This window comes from Myotis yumanensis, unplaced genomic scaffold (assembly GCF_028538775.1).
Source record: "Myotis yumanensis isolate MYYU_CA2020_CCGP unplaced genomic scaffold, mMyoYum1.0.hap1 SCAF_8, whole genome shotgun sequence".
Classification (NCBI taxonomy): domain Eukaryota; kingdom Metazoa; phylum Chordata; class Mammalia; order Chiroptera; family Vespertilionidae; genus Myotis; species Myotis yumanensis.
The window spans coordinates 39,855,153-39,879,060 of record NW_027223759.1 but is presented as its reverse complement, the minus strand read 5'-3'; the positions used below and the strand labels follow the sequence as shown (position 1 = coordinate 39,879,060).

The 23,908-nt window shown below is 38.6% G+C and overlaps 1 protein-coding gene across 1 annotated transcript in view; it reads right to left on the bottom strand.

Moving 5' to 3' along the window:
- TTN (titin) overlaps positions 1 to 22,434 on the bottom strand; it is a 277,029-nt gene extending 254,595 nt beyond the window's left edge. Inside the window, exons 1-15 of the mRNA XM_070422663.1 lie at positions 22,238 to 22,434; positions 20,014 to 20,117; positions 17,362 to 17,565; positions 15,327 to 15,614; positions 14,658 to 14,743; positions 14,321 to 14,565; positions 9,639 to 9,936; positions 9,139 to 9,291; positions 8,316 to 8,453; positions 6,723 to 6,848; positions 5,413 to 5,550; positions 4,676 to 4,813; positions 4,111 to 4,248; positions 507 to 800; positions 282 to 404 (exon numbers count right to left, since the gene is read on the bottom strand). Coding sequence (XP_070278764.1) covers positions 282 to 404; positions 507 to 800; positions 4,111 to 4,248; positions 4,676 to 4,813; positions 5,413 to 5,550; positions 6,723 to 6,848; positions 8,316 to 8,453; positions 9,139 to 9,291; positions 9,639 to 9,936; positions 14,321 to 14,565; positions 14,658 to 14,743; positions 15,327 to 15,614; positions 17,362 to 17,565; positions 20,014 to 20,104 — 2,460 coding nt within the window. The 5' untranslated portion in view covers positions 20,105 to 20,117; positions 22,238 to 22,434. The remainder of the gene's footprint in view (positions 1 to 281; positions 405 to 506; positions 801 to 4,110; positions 4,249 to 4,675; positions 4,814 to 5,412; positions 5,551 to 6,722; positions 6,849 to 8,315; positions 8,454 to 9,138; positions 9,292 to 9,638; positions 9,937 to 14,320; positions 14,566 to 14,657; positions 14,744 to 15,326; positions 15,615 to 17,361; positions 17,566 to 20,013; positions 20,118 to 22,237) is intronic.
- Between the last annotated feature and the right edge of the window lie 1,474 nt (positions 22,435 to 23,908).

Below are 23,908 nucleotides of genomic sequence, written 5' to 3'. Positions count from 1 at the left end.
CACCCCCCACTTATTCTAACGCCACTTCTTCAAAATAGACTCGCCCAGGCCGAAAACCAACTTCTGCGCATGGGCCACGAAGTTTCAATCGCACTGTACGTGCACACCCGCACGTGGTATTTTGTGGAAGAGCCACACTCAAGGGGCCAAAGAGCCACATGTGGCTCGTGAGCCGTGGTTTGCCGACCACTGGCCTATACCAAAGATAACTCTATATCACACATTAGATACTTAGTTCTTTTGAGTCAAACATTTCTTCCTCATGCTTGTTAACTTCTTACCTCATATCCATGTTCTGTTTTAGGAACAGCAATCTTTGAAACGGTAAAGTGAGGGCTTGCGGTGCGGGGGCGTTTATCCACATGGACTAATCTTTCCGTTGTTACATCTGTAGTTTGCTTGATCTGCAGTGAAATGAAACTCAGTGATACCACTGTTCGCCAGATGTTCACAGAAGTGACACTTGCTTTCCCACGGTATTAAAAAAGCAGCAAGTTCAGACTCACCTGTGATGATATATGCATTCCCATTTGATCAGTAGTTGTGATATGAGTCTCAGAAGGAGCTTGGATCACTCTAGGCTTGACTGCTTTAGAGACAACCTGGGGTTCTGAGGCCGGACGCTGGGGTTGCTCAGATATCTTTGTGGCAGAAACATGCTCCTTATAGCCATACTCTAATGTAGTCTGCTGAGCATACGATTCTTCAAGATGCCCAGGCTCTCTGGGCTCTCTGACACGGGCCTGGTCGACTGCAGCAACAACTGTTGCTACAGCTTCTGCCCTTTTCCCAGCGTCCACCTGGAAACAAGGTTTCCACAATTAATACACAGTCATGTCAAAGTCAGGCTGGGCCTTCTCCTAGGAGAGCAGATGAATGCCTAACGGCATGATAGTCAGAGGGTACCCATGTTATATGGCTATGTTAATGTCTCTAGAAATATAACTCATAAATGCACTTAAGAACTTAGTATTCACTGATTATTATAATGTATGGACATCTAGTTAGATATACTCTGTATACAACTGCTTATTTAGACTGGACATTACATCACACACAACATAGGACAACACAACATGTACATAAAATAGTAAGAAGACTTTGAGTTTGTCAAGCATTATGTCTGAGGCAGTCAATTAGCCCTTGAGAAATCAGAACTTTGGGGCTGGTTATCTTCATTGATTCTTTTTGTTATCTTCTCAACCATTTAGTCTTGTGTTGTTGACACAATGACAGTGATGACAAAAATGTACTCCAATGCCACCCAGAGAAATCAGTTGCTGCAAAGTTGTACAGTGCATGCAGATCTGAGATAACATGAGAGCTCATGAACACACAGAAAAGCACATTAATTTACTTATGATTCTGCAGAGATGAGAATTTTTTAATCTATAAGAAAATATCTCTCTTAAAACACACAAACGAAGATATTGTGATAAACATAAAAAAAGTGTTATATTTGTATTCAAGAGAACAAATTTTTCTATAGAAGTTCAATTTACTTTCATTATTTCTGGGAATTAACAGGAAGAAGGAAACATATGATATTTTCTCATTTCGATGAATTTGATTAACATAAATGGGAACAGTTTGCAAAGGAGTTTCTTTTTTTAAAAAAGATTTTTGTATTGATTTTTTAAAAGAGAGCAAGAGAGAGGGAGAGAAAAACATCAATGTGATAGCGAAACATGGATCAGCTGCCTCTTGCATGCTCCCTACTGGGGATCCAGCCTGGCAACCCAGGCAAGTGTTCTAACCAGGAATTGAACTGGCAACCTTTTGGTGTACGGGAAGATGCTCAACCAACTAAGCCACACCGGCCAGGACGGGGGTTTCTCTTTTAAAGATGGATTCTATGCAATACTTGGAAAAAGCATATTGTAAAAATCACATTGCCATGTCCATCAGTGCTCTTTCAAAGTAATGCTGGAATATTTTATTCATGGCCAGTTTTCTTTTCTACTGCTGTGAATAGAATCTAGATTGCATCTGAAATGTTTTCCAAGTATGCTACCTGTATAACTGTTAATATTGTTATCTGAGCCATTTAAGATAAAAATGAGGGTTTCTTTGAGATGGAATTGAGCTGTTTGTGATCTAGTGCTTTATCTAGTGCTTCCTTCTAGGAAGATACACTCTAATTAACCTGCCTTGAAGAATTACAAATACCATCTTCAATCTAGATTGCATTTTAGAAGAAACTGTAAAAAATATGTGAGATTTAGGTGAAGTTTGTTCATCTGCTTATTTCTTTTTTCTTTGAACCGTATAGGCCATTAGTTGACCTTAATTTTGCAGATGTTTGAAATGTTAACATCTTCAACAGATAATATATAACGTTTATATTATCTTATATCTATAACTTTGCTCGTAGAGTGATTGCATTTACATTATATCTCATTTGAACCTTTCAACCAATCTACAAAGTGATCAGGTTGCATTTTAGTTTTAAAAATGAGAAAGTAGACTCAAAGAAATGATCTTTTGCCAACTGAAATATACAGATCTTGTAATAAAACTTACACACATATAAAAGGAATCTTAATTATAGTATGATATCTTAAATTAGGGAAGCACCTATGTATTTTTTTCTAGAGTTAATGTACACCAAGTCCTTGGACATATGCCATTGGTGGACAACTAAAAATGCATACTCTATGCTTGTAGCTGCTTTTGTTTCTTAGTGGATCCTAACATCACTCATTGAACCAAAGACCCCAAATCATACCAGTTAAATAGTGAGAATTAACTTAGGAGACACAAAGTGAAGTGTTATTTAATTTGGCTTTTCACAAATGGAAAGGCTAACTGTTCCACAGAGGAACTGCACTGGATCTCATCTCTAATGTTTTGTTAAATGGAACACCAGGACCACAATGACTCATGACAGATGAAAGGTTATAAGAGCTGATGATGAAATGGGATGAAACAATGCTTTTCACCTCCACAGCATCAGTTTTCATCTCTTCACGAAGATGTATTTGTTCTTGCTTAGTAGCAAATCCTTCTCTAGTCCTTGGCAATGTGTCTGGTTCAGTAGGTTTTGCAGTGGTAATAATTACTTTGGGTCTAGACACTTTTTCAGCTTCCATTATTAGCTATTTTTTAACAACAAAAGTAAGATAGTCAAATTTATGTGACTCAGAAATAACAAAAATTCAAATATCGTCACTCATGAAGTATGTTACCTATTGGAATTTTTATCATCTATGAGGCTTCTGAAAGGCTGATATGACATATAATATTAGTCTTGGATAAATGTTTAAAAAGCTAATTTTAAGTCATGTTTTAGGAAAAAAAACATCCAAATATGTAGAGATAGAAAACAAAACTGAAGGAAATACAGACAGGACTCAACCATGATACTAAAGAAATTGAAAAACTTTAGTTGCTGATTTCTAAACACTGTATTAACAATAAAGAATAAAATTAGGTAACTGGCTCATGTGGGGTAAATGAGTCATGGGAAATAAGTTAATTCACAGAAATTTCATAGCTACAAATAACATTTTCATGGCTTATGTGCATTTATTCTGGTTGGATAATTTCTTCTCTAGATTTTAATATTACATCTTATTTAGCTTTAGTGGGAACTACTACAGCAGGCACTATCATTTTCTCAGCTTCTTTTCTCAGCTGATATTTACAGAGGGAAAAAATATAATGTTTCACATGAAGAAAACGACGGTAATTTTCTGAAATAAGTCCACACTCTACAAAGTAATATACTGAATTTATGACCCCTTCAAAACATACATCTTCTTGACAGTCAGTAAGATTCATCATATATATATATATATATATATATATATATATATATATAGTTTTATGTTCATGGAGTATATTAAAATTAGCCTGCATGCAATTTCAATCATCAACTTCTGGAGAATTGCTAGATGTTAATAATAAAAAATGGAAAATAATAGTGAAGAGATCAGTGGGGAAATAATAATGTAGTAATATTAACAATAATAAATAATTCGACTTTTTAGTTTCTAATAGTTTAATCATCTAAAAATAAATTAGGTTAATAGTGTCTTATACATAAGAAATTCTGAGATTTGATATTAATGTATTATAAATAGGGGATTTCACACTTGGGATAGTCACCTTTCCATGAGTAACTTGGATTTGTTCTTGTCTAGTAGCCATTCCTTCTCTAGTTCTCAGTATTGTTTCTTGTTCTTTGGCTTTAGCAGTAGCAACTGCTATTGTAGACAAGGCGGTTTTCTCAGCTTCCTTTCTCATCTGATTATTACAGTAAAATCAAGGTTCAAATTGTACAGAAGTTCAGACACACATGGTATGACCCATCCACCCCTCCTAGTTATTTAGGGTTAAGAGAAGTTAGCTTTCACTTGGCAATATTTGCACACACTGAGTGGGAATCGCAAAATTTAGAAATATTAACTATAAAACACTCCAGATGACTCTATATATTGCTTCTTCATGCAAAGAATAGTGGTGAATAAAATGAATTGTAAATGTTACAGATAGATGAAAATCAAATGTGCAAATAAAATTAATGGTAAGCCATCACACAGTTACCATTTTGTTTTTAATTTGGGATCCAAAAAGGAAAATAAAGATTAATAATTCATATCACATCATAGTTATTATTTACTAGAAATCAGTCTAAAGATAAACCTTTCCCGTTTCAAATATCTATATTCACCTTTTCCTGAGTTATTTGAATTTGCTCTCTCTTGGTAGTGATGCCTTCTCTACTTCTTGACACTAAATCTTGTTCTTTGACTTTGGGTGTGGCAACTATAACTTTAGGTACCACTGTTTTCCTAGTTTCTTTCTTTATCTGGTCATATGATAAAAAAATGAGAAAATGGTCATTAAATTTCATACATCCTCTAATAATAGAAACTGAAGTCAAAACTGAGAAAGGAAGCAAAATTTCTTCCTAGTCAAGGACATTTTAATCATATTAAATATATCATTTGAGGTGCTTTGATCATTCAAACTGCATCATTGGTAAAAATATTAACAACAAAAGAGTTCAGTCTAAAAGAAAAAATGTGATTAGCAACAAAAGAATAAGGGATTCATTTCTCTTTCTCACATTATTCTTATTATAATCTATGGAAAATTTCAGCAGACTCATCCATGAATAACACATACTTTTGCATGTTATCAACAAACGTGTAGTCTACTTCAATGGGAAGATATTAAAGTGAATTATAATATCCTGTTAGTAACAATCCAAAGAAAGTGTGAAGGTTAGGAATGAAAAGTGGCAGTGAATGCTAGATAGATGGCATAGAGATTGTGAAGTTTTTCTACTTGAGTTATAAGACAACGACAAGGTGAAAAAGTGGTGACGACGATCCATGATGAAAATGCAGGTGGCTTGCAAAAGATGATACAAGAGTGAATTTAACACAGGCAGGAAGTCATCACCTTTTCATGAGTTACATGCATTTGATCTTGCTGTGTGGCAATTTCTTCTTGAGCTGCCAAAACTGTTTCTAGTTTTGTGGCCTTTGCAGTGGCAAGTACCACCATGGATGCAGCGGTTGTCTCAGCTGTCTGTCTTATCTGATTTTCAGAGTAAAATAAAGATTTGAGTTTCGAAAGGCGCTAAAGAAATGGCAAGATATCTTGCAACATTCGGGGCAGAAAATATCACGTTTCCATTTCAAAGGTCCTCACTTGTATTTAAAACACAGACTTTTGTTTTTCTGAGGAATGGGCTCCTTTATTTCCTACCTGCCCTGTAAGAAACTGTCCTGTTACTGAAAAGATCTGGTCTTTGAGAAGGGCTGACATGTTATGGACTACAGTGAGCGGCCCATGGCAAATGCCTGGAAAACTACAGGCAGCTGAACCTGCCAGTCACCAGCATTGTGATGGCAATGGGGATTTCTGTGCCCTTGATATGCATTCAAAGTCTCTCAGGTTCTATAAGGAGAGAGAAAGCAATCCCACAGCTGGTAGCCAGCCTTTTAAGTATTAAAACACATTAAAAAGGTTCTCAGCTGGACTTTTTTCAAAAAAGTAGTTCTGGGATCAGCAAAGAGCTTGAGATCAAGAAAGGTGAGCCCAGGCAATCCCCAGAACATGAAAGAATTCAAAGTAGATGCCTCTTTTCTGGCACTTTAAGGTTTGGTTCCACACGTGGGAGAGAAGTGCATCTTGGTGACACTGAGGTTGTTGCCACATGGTAGAATGACACAAAAGCAGAGACAAAATACTTGTAGGTCACTGGTAATCAGTCCATGATGAGAGCTCTTTCCTGAAGCAGCACTGGTCTTGATGTCCAGCATTTGCTCGCTTCCTTGTGATATTCAGTTGGCGTGTTCATGACTGATGTGTGTGTGTACAAGCATGTGTCCTACAACTATGAAGTTTTTGTGTTACAATCGAAGTGACTGAGGGATCAGGCTGTGCATGAAAAAAAACTGAGTGTACAACTGGGTAACTGGTCTGGGGGTGATAGCTGTCTTCTAAGTATGCTCTAGAAATGCTATAGATGTGCCCCCAAATGTTCTAACAAATAATCTCCCCAAACCAGATCAATTGAGTGGAAAACTGTGCAATGAGAACAGAATTTCCATCATGAAAGAGTTTCAATACTAGACATAGAGAAATGACAAAAAGAAAATGCACGCAAAAGACGCCTTCTTTTAGAGGTTTTGGTTATAGAGTTCATGTAGTTGACTGAAATGTATTTATCAATGAACTACAGGTATTTAGAAAATCATACTTACTGTTTCTTGAGTTATTTGCTCTTGTTTTGTAGTAATTTCTCCAGAAATTCTAGTTTCGTGTTCTTTGGCTGTTGTTGTGGAAATTACTACTTTTGGTACAAATGCTTTTTCAGTTTCTTTTCTTATCTGAAATCAATAAAAACAAAACCTTATTGTCTCCTGATCTCTAATGGAAGTGACATCATTTTTATTAAATATAACAAAATAGGAATTTGAAAAGAGAAGTGAAATCATTTTTCTGGAGCTACTACTAAATTAAATAAATCATCTAATTTTCATTAATATGACCATACTCTTTTTCTGTCTGAACCATAGTTATACTGCTTAGAGAAAAAAAAAGTTGGATTCAACACTGTTTGCTTTCTTTGAAAAGACTTCCAGTTTTTATAAATGGATACACGGCCATATTATTCCATGCTACTTCTTTCATCTAAAGATGATCTTAGAGCATAAGATAACAGAGTGAAGGCTTTACAAGTAATGTTGTGTGACCCTGTTATTTTATATATGGGAAATCAACTGTGAACAATTTACAATCTGCATTTGTACAATATTTTTGCCTTGAAAATTTTCCTAAATACTACAATGGTTTTAAATATCTAGATTTTTTCTTAAATTGAGACATTATGGGGAGAAAAGTTTTGCAAATTATTTTCCAAATTCTTAATCCCCTCAAGGACGCCGTGTTGGCTCTGGATGCCGAAGGCATGTGTATTGGGGTGGGGGTAAGGGACAGTTTTCCCCAGTTGTCTCTTTGCCAGTCTCGGACATCATCACTAATATTCAGTATCTTGGGGTTAAAATAAACTTAAAAATTCATTTTCTCAAACCACCTAGCTGACAATTGGCTCCAAGGGCCAATAGCCCTACCAGTTGGCCTTATCTAATCTGTCCCTGGATGCCTCCAATCATGGGCCTGTCTTTTTTACTTTTTTCTGGCCACTTGACCCATGAAGGCCATGCTGTTCATCTCACTTCAAATCCGCATTCAAATGTTCTCCTAAAGAGTAAGGGAGCAGATATTAACTTATTTCCAAAGTAATGTGTGTTCAGTGTTCTTTTCCACCTTTCCCTGTTCCTACTTTTCTTCTTCCTGGTTTCACCTCCCTCAGTCGCATATGTAGTTAGTGCAGTGGTTCTCAACCTTGGCTGCACATTAGAATCACCTGGAAATCTTTTTAAAATCCTGATTTCTGGGCCTCATCCTCCGGAAATTCTGTTTCTTTGTTATGGGGTGTTGCCACAACATTACTAACAAAGAAACAGAATTTCTGGAGGATGAGGCCCAGAAATCAGGATTTTAAAAAGATTCCCAGGTGATTCTAGTGTGCAGCCAAGGTTGAGAACCACCGAGTTAGTGTATCCCCAAACCCCCTGTTCCTACTTCCAGTGTGAGTTCACAGAGATCCTTTTGTCTGCATGAGGGGCGCACTTGGTGACATACAGTACCCAGGAATACACAGATACAAGGGGATTTTATTAGTGTGATAACAACCAGGTTGCCCAAGAAACACCACCCTCCACAGTAGACATTATTATGTGTGTCGACACAGGTAATAACAACAATAATTTTACATCAAAAACCATTCTCACCTGTTCGTGAGTTACGTGCACCTGCTCTTGTTTTGTCGTAATTATTTCTCTGGTTCTTGATTTTAATTCTTGTTCCTTGGCTTTGTCGGCAGCCATTACTGCCTTAGTTACAGCAGACGTCTCTGCTTCCTTTCTCATCTGATTTCACAGGGGAGGAAAAGGGACATACTCTCATATAACTTGTATAAAACGTTACAGCAATAAATCAGGATCAAGAGATAAACGTCATGCAGGGGAGGATAAGGAGGAAAGCCAGTGTGATTTTAAACGATCGCAGAAAATCTATTCAAAAATGAGGTGGGAAATTATCCTGGATTTATAACACTTTTCAGCCATGAATCAAGTGTCACGTTTATTTTGAGGAAAAAGCAAAGGTCTTTGGGGGAAGCTTAGAGAAAAGGAATGTCTGCCCCGAAATAATGGTTTCCATGCTTGGCTCTTGGAGCATCTGGACTCCTGATTGACTGGCCTGGTACCGCCACACTGAATGGGCACATACCCACCTGCCTTGTTTAGCTGACATTCCAGGCCACGCTGTGCCCACCTTGCCCCAGGAGCACAGTGATACTTTGAATACCTGTCTGACCTCCGTGTTGACTTTCTGATAATTAACTCTTGACTGCCTACCTGCGTGACAAAGACCAGGTACTTGTGGGTTTTATATCTTGCACACCTTCGGTGTCTCAGACAACCTTTTCCTAAGCAAGTCCTGAAAGTCGGGGCCATGTTGGGCTCACTGTTACCCTCAGAGAGATTTGGGCATGGACTCATCCCGGATCTCTGCGGGCAAAGCCACGCCCAGTCTGGCCGGCCGCTCGCTTACCTGATCTTGAGCAGGTGGGATGTGCATAGCAGTCGTGGTTGTCCTCTGAGCAGTCTGCTCTACAGCGCTGATACCTGGTTCTCGCACTCTGGCCATGTCAACCGCAGCAACGACAGTCGCAACAGCTGCACTTTTGTCAGTTTCTTGTTTCACCTGGATTGGAAGTGACCAAGCATGTTAGTTTTTAAAATGATATGCCCTGCAGAAAACACAAAAGTGTCCTGGAAACTGAGCTACCTAGAATAAAATACACGTGTGCGTAAGCACTTCTCATTGCCAAGAGAAACAGGATGTAGGTTGTTAAAAATCTGTTTTATGTCAACCTCACAGATGAGAGCCTTTGTCCCAATTAAAAATACCTTTACAAAGCAAGAGCCAGATTTGGTCTTCAGTTTATTCTTATGTTCCTATGCACGACCTACACGGATGTGACTTTTCCTGGCGGGATTCTGGTTGGAGAAACGAAAACGCGAAAGGAAACAAGACGGCTCCCACGGTACCTCTTTAGCTGCAGCAGCGGCAGCGCCCGCAGCTCCGCTGATGGTGGTTTGCTCCTGGACCCCGTATCTCCCCTCCCATCTCTCTTCTGTCCGGATATGAGTAGCACTGGTCACCATCGTTTCTCTCATCTCAGACTCCGACGAGGCCACGTAGCCCTCTTGCTTCCACGGGGGAGGCACCTCGGGGCCTGGGCCCATGGCGGGTGTCTGAGTCTTACGCACGGGTGATGGGGACTTCACAGATCTGATGGGGGACGTGGAGATGGACGCGGAGATCCTCCCGGCCGGGGACACGGACCTGAGAACCAAGCGGCAGAAGTAAAACACCCAAGACAAGGAGCTCCTCTCTGCTCATTGTATTTGAATAATGGCAGGAAGATCTGGACATGTTTCATTTAATGCAGAGTTTAAAACTGTGTGCCTCCGTCATCTATTCCGAGGCAAATAATGTCCTTGAATGTAATCTGTCTTAAGTCTCCCCTAGCCTTACTCTTGCTGTAACTTGAGGACCAGACTTAATTCGAAGCTAAAGAGTTTCGTGCCCAGCTTCACTCTCTCACATTTTAAAAAGTGACAACAGCAGAAGGTGCTTCCTTGCACTACAGCCAAAGAAAGGCCCTTCTGAATATCACACTCACAACTCTGTTTCTCAGTACTCCCAACCTGGGGGCGGGGTGAGCAAACACAGTGCATGTTGAACAAAGAAAGGTTTCTGTAGTCAAATGCATTAATACACCTTATATAAAAAGTTACAATAACAAACCAGGATGAAGATGCAAACATCACCCAAGGGAGGGGAAGGAGGAAAGCTAGAGCGATTTTAAACTAGAACAGAAACTCTAAGTATGAGGTGGGAAATTATCCTGGATTGATAGTACTTCTCAGCCATCAATCAAGTGTCACATTTATTTTGAGCTAAGCAATAGCAAAGGTGTTTCAGGGAAGCTAGGCTAAACAAGTTAGACCTTTTTTATTTTCCGGTGGCACTTCCCACAGCCTGCACCATGCCCTTATGCCTTGTAAATCTTCTGGCAGGAGGTGCTTTTTCAGAACTTTTTGGGGTGTAGGCTGTGCAATGCGCTTTGGAAATTGCTACTCTAGTCAAAGTGTGTGGCTTGCTCTTTTAAATTGTCTCTGTATTTGCTGCCCTCAGCCTCATTGTATTGTGCTCTGGACTTCTTTTAAATATCCTGGTAGTTACGGTGGCAACTGGCTAATTTGAAACCCAAGGATTCTATGATTTTTCTTTTATTAAATTGATAAAATGGCTTCTTCCAAAATAGTTTGCATTGCTTTTTGTGTGTGTCCAAAGTGCAATAGCATTCATTGAAGAATCTGGGTGCTAAATCCTGGCATTTATAGACAAAAAAGGGGCAGTTTCTGATCTATGTCAACAATTCTAGGGGTTGGTTAGTTAACTATTTTAAGATAAAGTTTTCATAATTTAATTCTTACTCAGTAAGGTGTATTCACTTTCCCCTCTAGGTGGTAGTATTGCCTCATCATTGCATTTAACTAGTACTTCATATGGGAAAATGTTTATAAAAGTATTCTGGAGGTGGGAGGAGACGAGGGTTCAAATATATGGTAGCGGGAGAAGATTTGACTTTGGGTGGTGGGCTCAAGGTGCAATATTCAGATCTTGTAACATAGAAGCCCACACCTGAAACTCATGTGTTCATAGTGACCAATGTCACCCCAATAAATTTAATTTTAAAAAGTATTCTGGCACCTGTATGGTATTTAACTTATACTGATAATGAGTGAAACAATTATTCTAATTAAGGCTGAAGGTACAGTTGATACCCGCTCTAAATTACAGAGTAACTTAATAGAACATTACAATATTAACCAATTTAATGAAGAAATGTCAATCACTTTCTTGAAGAAGGCTTTTTTTTTTTTTTTTTTTTGGTTGAAACCGATTTACATTTTATAAACAAAGTTGCAATCAACTAAAGGGAGATCTAGGGGAACATGTCTCTATTTTGAAAGTGACTGCCTTAGAAATATAACGAAGACCGGTTTAAAATCACTTGGGTCTACACTAATTGAAGAAAAGCAAAGTGACATGTACTTCTTAGTTTCAACCTGTGCCTTGTTCTTGCTGTACCCAGTAAATTGGGTTTAATTCAAAAGAGTGAAAGACATGATTAGCATGATGTGAGTGCTTAGCAGTAGGTTGCAGGTAAGCCCATAACTGTGAAAATCTATGTAAGTGGAGTCATTATAGGAAAGTGCTATTTCTGCTCTTACAATAAAAAATATTCACCTGGTCACAGCTAGATATAGGGCACTTTATTCAATGAAATATGTTTTAGGAAGCAATCTATCTTGGACAATCATTATTTTCTCTATAAAAACTGATATTTTTATTTCTTAATTATTCTAAAGCAAATTATGGGGGCTAAGTAATTGGGATTGTTATTAATGAACTTTCAGAACTCAAAGTACTCCATGGAATCAGGGAAGCTCTGTGATTCTCAGTGACCCTTAGGCTTAGATCTAAAATATGGTGAGATTGTTCTATGCCCCCAAATCACATGTGGCCTGTCCTGTGAGTTCATGTTGTGCAAACTTGGAGTTAAGCCTGGGACAGAACACTTTTTCTATTTGTTAGCTAGGTATGATTTTTTTTTTTAAAACTGAGCTTTTTGTTCAAGGCTTCATATTAGTGTTTGCCAATATCTTTATAATAAACATTGGAAAAATCTAGAATTTTGTTCATATATTATTGGACATTTAAATTGCCTCTTGTGTGAAATGCTTGTCTTCTGTCATTTTTTTTTCATTTGCGTTGCTTCTTTTTCCTTTTAAAATTAATTTGTACAAGTTTTTTAATACACTTGGTACATTAGTTCTTTGTCCTAAGTGTTGCAAACATTTCCCCCACATCTACTGTTTGCATTTTGCTTCTTTATGGGATTTTACTCAGCCTCAGCTTGCACAGTTATGCAGGTTATGTACTGCTTCTAGGCTTGTATATTTCCATTGCAAACATTGCATATCTGTTTTAACACTTTTAAACATTTTATACTTTAAAATGTATTCACAAATGCCTGTTTGGCTTAGCCATGACCTTGCTTTGGCCATACATAAATTTTATTGTTAGATTGTTGAATCTGTAGATATATTTTTAAAGGCTCTCCTTCACAAAAGCCTTTAAAGGCCTTTCTTCTCATTGTTTTGGTTTTTATTTTTTAATTTAGCTCTTTAGTCAAGCTGAGATTTATTTTATAAATGGTGTGAGGCAGAGGTTAATATTTGTTTTCTTCCAAAAGGGCAACTAATCGGGCCTTTATTCTTTATCAAGTAAAATATCCTTTCCCTGCTGAACTGAAAGGTCACTTTGATTGAAAATTGAGTTTCCTGAATATCTGAATCTATTTCTGGACTCTGTTCTGCTCCCCTGGTGTATTTTCTATTTACTTACCAATAGCACACTGTTTTTGATTACAATAACCTCACAGTAAGTTTGACTATTTTTAGGTCAATTATCTGCTTATTATACTTCTTTTACAATTGTTCTTGCATGGAAACTTTCTCTACATTTAAAACATTCATTCAAATTGATCAAGAAACACTTTTTTGTTTCCTCCAAACTTTGCACAATTTTTAGTTCATCATATTAAAAATCTCAGCATGCTAAGCCAAATTCCAAAGTTTTTAATCTGCTGTCTACAGTTTATACTTAATTATATAATTTTTGAGTCCTGATACATGCCCACTTTCTAAAATACCTCCATATTAACTAAATCTAGAAACCATTTTATTTTTTAGATAAAACAACTTAAGCATATGCAAAATATTTACAAGGTTTTAGTTATTATCAAAGCATAAGAACATTTGTATAATTATTTTCTATTTACAATCTACCTTCACCTAATTATCTCAAATCCTCACAACATACCTTGAGATCATCCTTATTGTGATTCTCTTTAAGTTACAAATGACATGACCAAAACCTTAAGCAAATTATTTAAGTTCTTTAGCTTCAGTCATCTATCTATAAAATTAGGGGTAAAAATTCTTAGAGGTTGCTTCAAATATTTAATGAGATAATGTACATAGCATGCCAATCAAATGTCTAACACAGACTATTTAATTATTAAAAATATTTCCTAAATCACATTGGTAGCAAGTGATCAGGTTGATTCAACATTGAGTGTCCAACCAATTCTGTGGTGTTCTCATTTCGCTGTGCTTTTTTTCGCCCCCACAAAACAGATGTTTGTTAAATGGTATATATATATATATAAGAATTTGGATTTACAGCTTATAAAGTTCTCCAATTTACCTATGGACAGTAGGGATTTGTGAAAATCATATTTAGTACCCTTTCTGTTTACCTCCGTTGATCACATACTACATTTAAAAAACATGTTTTTATTGATTTTAGAGAGAGAGGAACTGAGAGGGACAGAGAGAGAGAAACATCAATGTGAGAGAGAAACTGATTGGTTGCCTCCTGCACACCCCTTACTGGGCATAGAGCAGCAACCCGGCATGTGCCCTGACTGGTGACCTTCAGGAGCAGGGGATGATGCTCAACCAACTGCACCACACCGGCCAGGGCTAAACATGCCATATTTTTTTTTATTGCTTCCTTCTATTTTTCTTCTTATTGGGTGAAACCTAATTCAAAAATACATAGTGACCTGTTCGCTTTTAAATGGTTTTACCTGACAGGAGATGGGGTTGGAGCCCGCACAGGTCTGACCGGGGAAGGGGAGTGTCTTATTGGCGATGGGGACTGCTGTCGAGCCAACTGTGCTTTAGCAGAAATGGATGGTGGGGTGGGAGACCTCGACTTTGGCTTAGGAGGTATCCTGGGAGGTGTTTTATGTGGCAGCTGTTGCCCGGTGGCACCATCTATGACCATCTCAACTGTTGCAATTGATCTGGCATCAAAGTGGGCTTCGATCTTCTGCAAAAGACAAAGAACAAAGCCCATGATGAGAAGGAAGTTGGTGAAAACACAGTCTGAAAGGCTTGAACCCTGACCTTATAGAAAAATACCTTTTCTATTCGGGTTTGTCTTGTTTCTGAAATCTGAGCAGTCGAAATAATTGTCTTTGTCTTTTTAGCGGGTACTACTTCTTCACCTGTAGGAAGGAAAAGATAAATATTTAGGAGGGACCATGTCTCATTTTGTTAGTTCTGACTATAAAGTCAGGAAGGTTTTCTAGATGTCCCAAAAGAGGCAAATGAAGAAAGCTGTGGATTTTGTATGAACATCAATTATGTTTAAAAATAGAAAAATATTCATTATTAGATAAGAATTTACTTGGAATTGCTAGGGGGTGGGATGGGCCAGGGAGAGGTCAATGGGGGGAAAATGAGACATATGTAATACTTTAAACAATAAAGAATTAGAGAGAGAGAGAGAGAGAAAGAGAGAGGATTTACTTAGAGCCATTTAAAAATTCTTTTTCATTATTTGCCAGTAACTTGAAATTGTAGATGACAACTAAAAGACTTCTACTGGGGTTAATAACTACAGATTGCTTCAGTCATTCTGAGCTCCTGCTGAGAATCTCAAAGACTTTTCAAGGGTATTGAAAAGCTAGCTTTGATTTCAGCTCATAGCATTGCCAGACCTGAGAGGGGAGGCAGATGGACCTCGGCCCAACTTTGTCCTAAAGCATCCCTCCCCCTTCTCCCTGTTCCCCAGCCTCCAGCAAGTACCTTGAACCAGCAATTCAGCAGTGGAAGTAGCTCTTCCAACGCTATTGGTGGCATTTACTGAATAGGTCCCAGAGTCTTCAGGGTACGCTTCCGCAATCAGTAAGCTGTAGAGGTCGCCTTCTTGTGAAATTTGAAAATCAAGGGAGCTCTGGATTTCGGCTCCATCCCGATAGAACTTCACCACAGGTGTAGGGATTCCAGTCACTTTCACTTGGAGTCGCACTTGGCTTCCTTGTCTCACGGTCATGCTCTGCAGTCGTTGAACAAAGTTGGGTGGCGCTGTTTCTGCTGCAAGGGGAAGAGAAGAAAATCAGGACTGCAGCCAAGGTGCTCCCAAAGGGCTATTTTTAAACAATCACAGCTCTGATGCCAAAACCAGGCAATGATTTGCTGAACCAAACATCCTTGACTGTCCTTGAACCCAGCTCATCCAGCAGATGACAGCAAGAATGGAGCCAGCAGATGACAGAAGGCAATCCTGCCACCATATTTTATTTTATTTGCTTTGTTTTGTTTAGCAATTCTAGGCCATCATGTTTAAAAATTTTATTTTATTTTATTTTTAAAGAAAAAGCCTCAATCTTTTTATGACATTTCTAGAGAATCTTTCTGGCACTTCCTCCCAATCTTACCTCTAGCACTAGATTAACATGTTAAGGTAACTTTTCATATTTCAGTAAGTTGCATTCAAATGAATTCCAATAGTTGGTTTGAAGGGTGTACCTGTGACTTACAGGATCATTACATTTTAATTTAATTTTTACAAACCTAAATCATCTCCAACTTGATCACTATTCAAATAACCCAAACATTTACTTGCATTTAAAATGTTAGTCTAAATAACGACATGATTTAATGTTACTTATGCTATGGAAAGGGGATTTCTTTTTGCTAATGATGTCAAAAGAATTTTTTTATAAAATAAACGTGAAGAGCTAATGGGATTAATTTCGATATGTTATTGAATAATAAACAACAGCAGATGCTGTCAACCCTGTGCATTTTCCATTTCTGAATTTTCTGGATGTATGTTCACGCTCACACCTGATGTTCCCTGGTGCGCCTTCTGCTTAGTCAGTGATAGCCCTATACTTGAACAGTGCTACAGGCATAGTTTATTGGGTAAACACATATGACATTATGCAGCTCGTGAACGATATTGTTGTGTAAAGTGTAAAGTAATGCAATGTTCTGGGTATTAATGTCTTATCAGGAAGGAAAGGATGGAGGCAAAAAGGACCATGGCCCTGAGGACTGGTTACAACCTTTCTGGAGACGCTGTCATGCATCTGAATAATAAATAGTCACTGGCCTTTTCCGGTGCGTGTTTACTGTGTCATAGTATTAGAAATTACAAATAAATGAAGATGATTAAACTTTATAGCCCAGAACAGAGTTTCTTAAATGGGTGGTTTGTGGATCGTTTGCATCAGAATCATCTAGGTCAGTGGTTCTCAACCTTGGCTGCACATTAGAATCACCTGGGAATCTGTTTAAAATCCTGATTTCAGGGCCTCATGCTCCGGAAATTCTGTTTCTTTGTTATGGGTTTGGGCCACAACATTAGTAACAAAGAAACAGAATTTCCAGATGATGAGGCCCAGAAATCAGGATTTTGAAAAGATTCCCAGGTGATTCTAATGTGCAGCCAAGGTTGAGAACCACTGATCTAGGTGCTTGTTAAAAGTGTGAATTCCTGGAGAGGTGCATACTTCTTTATCAGGCTTATACACAAGGCCCCAAGCCTTTCTACTTGCTCAGAAACATGATTTTAACCTTTCCTTAATATACTTGTGTTTGATATAGTATGTGCATAGACATAGAGGAACTGATTCTCGGCCACGTTTGTGCTGTATTTTGAGAGGAAAAGGAAAATTCCACAAGGCAAACAACTTTGCTCTCGATGCAGCCCCCAGCGGGCCCTTCTCAGGCCTGGAGCTGCTGATACTTGTGCTCAGTGGCTCTTTGTGGACCCATGTCCCGCAGGTGCCCCCTGGGGTGCAGGGGCCGAGGACAGGCACCGCGCCCAGCGTACCTGTCACGAGAAGCTCAGCAGTACTAGTCGCTTGTCCAGATCCATTGGTGGCTCTCAGGGAGAATCGTCCACTGTTGGCTTTCGTCACGGCGGGGATCGTCAGTTTAGCGCGGCCATCGCTAAAGGAGATCTGCACGCCGGGCAGCGTGGACGTGGAAATTGCCTGGCCATCCCGAAACCAGCTCACCTCAGGAACTGGGAAACCTGGAGCACAAAGACAGTTCACCGTCATGTTGGGGTGGGCACCGCCAAGTCCTCTGCGCGTCCCGCCGTGGGCAGTGCCTTGTCCTAACCGCTAAAGGCTACCCAGGGTGCAGGGCTCCTTAGTGACGGTGAAACCACAGCTGCACGAGCAAAGTGTAAACCTGCAGACCCTGAAGAAAGTCTGTGGCTCATGTGGAGGCCAGCGCCTTTGTCTTTCAGGGAAGAAACTGAGGCCTAAGAGGCGCAATGACTTTCCCAAGGTCCTCGGCTCTCCGTGGCACAGAGAGCAGGAGAATGTCCATCTCCTGCCCTCCTGCCAGGGCAATTTAAAGACACCATTAAAATCAGGAGAGGGGCCCTCGCCAGTTTAGCTCAGTGGATAGAGCGTCGGCCTGTGGACGAAGGGTTCCAGGTTTGATTCCGGTCAAGGGCACATGTCCAGGTTGTGGGCTTGATCCCCAGTGGGGAGCGTGCAGGAGGCAGCCTATCCATGATTCTCCCTCATCATTGATGTTTCTATCTCTCTCTCCCTCTTCCTTCCTCTCTGAAATCAATAAAAATATATTTTAAAAAATACCCTTCAAAAAAAAAATCATGAGAGGGGTTTATAAAAGAGACAATCTAAGGAAACTCTCAAATAAAAGGTGACTACTGTCCTTTTTGAAAATAAGTGGAGAGCAAAAGCAACAAAGGGATCTGAAAGCTCTGCCTTGTGACAGGTACAGAGAACCACGCATCTCTCTCCCTCTCCTGACACCATCTTCCAGAACTCTCCTGCCTTGCAAGTGTGCAATCACCATAAAAATGCCACACCGTGCAGAGGCGGGTTCTCACATCGTAAGAGAGGAGGCCAAACCTAGTCTTTCAGAACAACATGGAGAGCTGGAGTGCAGGTAGAAAAGCCAGATTCTCTCCCACGCCCTACACTGTGGAGCTGAGAAGGCATGCACGTGGGTTGATGGTTTAAGTGAATTACACCTGTGCAGTCAGGCAAGGCGGTAAATTCCGAGCGCAGGTTATTTGCATTAGCACAAAGGCTAGTGGCCCATCCTTCAGTGAGGAGATGAGGACAACCAAGAGGAAGTTTATTTTGTTATCCTTACATTAGCCAGCCTCCCACTGTGGACAAGGGAATCGTTTATTTGACTGATTCATGGGGATCAAGTATTTTCAGTGGCACTTTTCTAAGAACTTATTAGTGCACAGTGTGAAGGAATAAGAAGCTATGAAGAAGCCAGATTCCACTACTTCACTACCAGGCAAAGTTCCCAATGAAGCCATATGTGTTCTGCTCCGTTCAGAAGTTGCTGAGCCTCACATGATAAATAAGTGTATTGTTGGAAATCTGTCAGTGTTTATCATGCATGAGAAGAATTGAACTGGTGTATATATACATATACAATAGAAAATGAAGAGTGATTACATATTTGTGCACTGTAAAATTTAAGTGTTACTCAGTTATGAATAAGATTGGCACATAAGAAGATAGAAAAAAAAAGGAAAGAGGAAGGAAATGGCAATCTTATTTTATATCTTTATTATAAGCCATAAAATTAAAAACAAAAGGGGGGCAGTGTACTTAGGGAGGTACATCAAGCATGATTTTCAATTAATCCATTTGATTTATATGGCTGGTTATGATAGTGCAGTAGGCAGTACTGATTAAATAATTTTGAAATTATTTACAATACAGTTTGTAGATTATCCCCATTTTTTTCCCAAGATGCTCTCATAAGTCATGCGTTTCACGATATTATTCCTACACTGAGCTATGAAGAAAATGAAGGAAAAAAAAAAAAGAGAACTTTCTTTTAAATAAAATTCCAGGGTCATTGTTTTTCTCTCTTTAATATATACACTAGAGTGGCATGTATTATTTTTTGTTGTCATTTCAAAATGATTGGAAAATCTTTTCATTCACTAGAATCAATAAGGATTGAAAATAAAAAAAATAAAATAATCAGGAGTTAGCTCATCACTGAAAGTTCTGAGAAAAGTCAGCTGTATTGTAGTTTTTCACATAAAAGCACCAGGCTCAGGCACACAGGCTGGTCAGCCCAGGCTGCCAGTCCAGTGGCTTTGTGGCCGGCCCCTATTGGGCCTGAGTTCTTGGCTTCCAGTCTGGCTCTGCAGCTGAGCCCAGAAATAGAATGACCAAATCTGGTCCTACTGAACAGCTGGATTCTGACAGCAATTTTAATCCAAGGCTAATTATTTTGCTTTGTAAAATTAGAAATATGAATAAAATACTTTCAAGCCATTATAATGTAAGATATTATCAGTACTCTGTGAATGGTATATCCTGCCTTATAATAATCCTTCCATAGCGTGGGACCAGTTTTACAAAGTGAAAGCAGACCTACGCTTGACATCGAGTCCTTACAGCGAAGTTTACTTATTGGGCAGGAGGCAAAGGAAAGGAAGGAAAGCGGTAAGGTGTGAGCTTACCACTAATGTGAGCCTCAAAGGTTGCAGTACTACCCTCCAGTACTACAACACTTTGTAACGGCTGCTTAAACGTCGGTGCTTGAGCTTCCATCTTCTCAGGCACTCTGAAAAGGAAGAGCAAATAAATTAGAATGTCACAGTGAAGGGCAGCTCTGGAGCTATTTTGTAGATGACAGAGACACACATTTTCAAACAGGTTGCTCCATAGACATTCCGTGGGTCTGGCCTGATGGGCCTCCTCCTTTGTGGCTTGAATTTGAACAGTCAGCCTCTGAGCTTACTTACAGCCTAACATAATAGTGAGTGTAAGGGGATATGGAAAAAAAATTTAGGTAAGCAGAGCAAGGAATGTACCCTAGAGGTCAGAGAGGAAAATTCAGGTTTACCAAGGGTGGGAATTCTGGGTTAGAGTAGGATAAACGGAAGCTGGAGTGAGTGTGAGAGTGGGTGGGTTGAGGGTAGGGAAGAATAATAAAAGAGATGTATGGAAGTGTGAAATGAATCTTTGCATTAGTTCAAAAAAAGAGAGACAATTGTCCAAAAAAATTTTCTTTCCTCCCATTTTTTTCACACACTGTATATGTATTTATGAAGTTGACAAAAATTGGTGATTACTTAAATCATCAACAAAACTAATAATTTAAACCTTGAAATTTCTTTTCTTACTTGAAAAGTTTTGGCAAGCCTTATCAAAATTGCAAACCATTTAATATTTCTTCATATTCTAACTGCTCAATAAATGTTGCTACTGCTAAAGTAAATATTCAGGAAAACTTAAATTTAAGCGAGAAGGCCAAATATTATTACAGATCTGAAAGAAAAATCCGGAACAATGTGCACACTCTAAAAAATGGAAGGCTGGTGTGAAATGTAGATGAAAAGACCTGTGTTTATAATATAAATATTCAAAATAAATGCATACAAAATTTGCAGTTAGTGTATTTGTTAAGTGGAAGAAAGTACTTTGCCTATGAGTTTCAGAGAGACTGAAGAATTTTCTGATGCATAAATTCCCTAATGTGACTGTTCCATTATTCTGATACAAAGGCGGATTCTCAGTAGTCAATTGCTTCATTACTCTTTTCTATAATATTTTCTGTTCACTATAAGGTTATGGAGCAATAATCTTTCCAGTAATAATTCTGTACCTTATTGTAACTTTTTATTTAGTTAAAGAGTTCTCTGAGACAGTAACATTTATATTTAAAAAATTCAGATAATATCCAAAAGTTTTTGTGAAACTTTTGTCAATAACTCTTTATTATAGTATATGACCTATTAGGGGGAATAACTTTCTGTGTCTAACTTTTCCTGTTTACAAACTAGTGCATCTTCTTAAAAGAGCTGTATTATTTTACACCATTTATATGTTTATAGTCATTTGCAATTACTAATTTAATTCCAGGAAGATGGGAAATCAAAGTGTACTTAGAAAAAAGAATCTCTAAAACATTATTTCTTACCCTTCTTAGCATCAACATTTACCTCCTATCCTATACTTTGATGGTGAGTTGAATTAAAATACATAATGAGATTCTTAGTTCAGAAAACAATTATATAACTTTTCCCCCCAAAATTTCTAACTATATTGCAATTAGCTGGCCTAAGTGAGTCTTTTATTCCTATTGTCTAGGTAAAGTTTGTTGCTTTAGCACTTGCTCTTCAGAGGCCTTTGTCTAATGAGGGCAGAAGGTATGCGTCTAAAATGTCAGGCTCCCAAAATAAACTCTCCCAAGTTGACTGACAGCAGGCAAGTGTTCTGTCACTGTCCTGGGACTGATAGCTCAGCAGTTGATTCCCTTAAAAAGCCATCAGGGTGTAGCTGATACCACTCGCATTTTATCAGAGCTATTCTTGGGTGTCTCACTCTATCCCTGAGTAATATAACCTTGAACATTTTCAACAGACAAAGAGTCTATAAAAGAAGCAAACATTTCTATCACCGTTTTGGACCTCAACTTTAACACTTTCAGAATATTAGGTGCATTTAAGCAATGTGAATCATTGATTGCTGAAACGCTCAAGCATTCAATGTCAGAAAGAAAAAAAACGTTCACCTGTTTTAAAACAGAATTTAACAAGCAGATTCAAATCATGGATCCTCACCAGTCCCGAGTAATGCGATTAACATCTCTATCTAGGCATTAGCATACAAAGACAACTGGGAACTGGAAATCAATTAGAAAGGGGCTTTACGGTTAAAAAAAGAAAAGATGCCGCTCACCTGATTTCTCAAGAGTGCCCAAAAAGAGTGGGACTAAGCCCAAGGTTGCTTCTGAAACGACGTCCTATCTAGAGTTGGTTTGTTTGACCATCTCCAACATGAATCGGTGAGCCTCTAAACTTAAAAACAAAACTACACAGTTGTGACTGTGTAGTTTTGCTTTTCTATGCAATCCCTACACCCGAGGCGAGGCTGGGAATGCACGACTGCTCAAGAGCCAGGGTCTGGCCCTGCCCTTATATTTGCCAGATCTGCTGACAGCCCCACATGCTCAGGGCAGGGCCGTGGGTGATTGGCTCTCCTCGGGGAGCCTGATGGGAGAGGGACCTATTTGGTCGTCACATACCACCTGTCCTTCTGATTGGCAGTGCTAAATTTAGCACCTCAGAAGAGGCTTTACCAAGGAAATGGAACCGTATTTAAAGAAGAACTGTGTTGAGGCTCAGAGAAGCATTTGTTGCCCATGTTAAAATCTGAAAACGCTGGTCTGAGGAGGATTTGTGACAATAGAAGACTTGTGGCCAGTCATAAAAGAGCCCCAAACCCAAGGGCTCTGCCCTGTGAGTCAGGCCCCATTTCTGTTCCCTACCCCCATAAAAGCAACCAAATGGACCTGTCAATCATGACACCAGATGAGGGACTTTGTCTCATGCATCAGGCTTCACCTTCTTTGAAGACTCAGTGGCTGTAAACCTTACCATTGCAGAGAGCTTCTTTGTACTACCTAGGTTCTCCAGAACCCATTTGCACTTTGGGGAGAGTTATGTTAATGTTAATGAGCTAAGTGTTTACACAGCCCTGCAAGAATTAATGCTAAGAGGCCAAACCTGAACTCTGCTTAGATTTAGTCTATTGAGTGTAATGATTTCACTTTTGTAGATTTCTTTTTTTTTTTTTTTTTCTGGCACTAATATTTACAAATATGCATGCACTGCTTCTTAATGAATAGCCAAATCCTACATTGAAATCATCCATTGGGATGTTTGTTTTTTTCTGCATACATGAAGGCTGCTTCACTAATCTCTGGAGTTTGCTGTTACTAATAGAAAGTGGTTAGGAGATGATATAGTTGCTATTTTAGGACTGAATTCAATTTCAAGCAAGAGATATTTCAAATACAAAAGAACATACTAAAAGTTTTTTTATAATAGTTTAGCTGGAAAATTTGTAAAACTTCACTAAAAGGGAAGAAACTTGTCTTGATAATGAAAAGAGATTTTTCTTAATAAAATTGAATAAAATTTTAAAATATTAAGTTCAATTTATTTATGTCAGTAATAAAAATATTCCCTATTGTGGAAAAACTTGGTCACACACTAAATTTTTCAACTTCCTGAATATTTCATACTTTCCAATTATTGATATAATGATTAATTTATTAACATTTAACAGGGCTAAAATATACTGGATAACAGAGGTAGTACAATTATATAGACAAGATGATACCATGTATTTATTTAAACATTTGTCTTCTTTACTTATGTAGTCATATCTGCATTGGTGGCATTATCCCCCCCACACCCACACCCCAGTTTCTATCTGCCATAATCCCATTTGATTGCTTTATTAAAAAACAACTATTTTCATATTATATATCTTGAAATTAAATTCCCAATTAGAGTCTCATGTTACAGGCAACCTGTGAGTCATAAGACAAAGCAAGACTAGAAA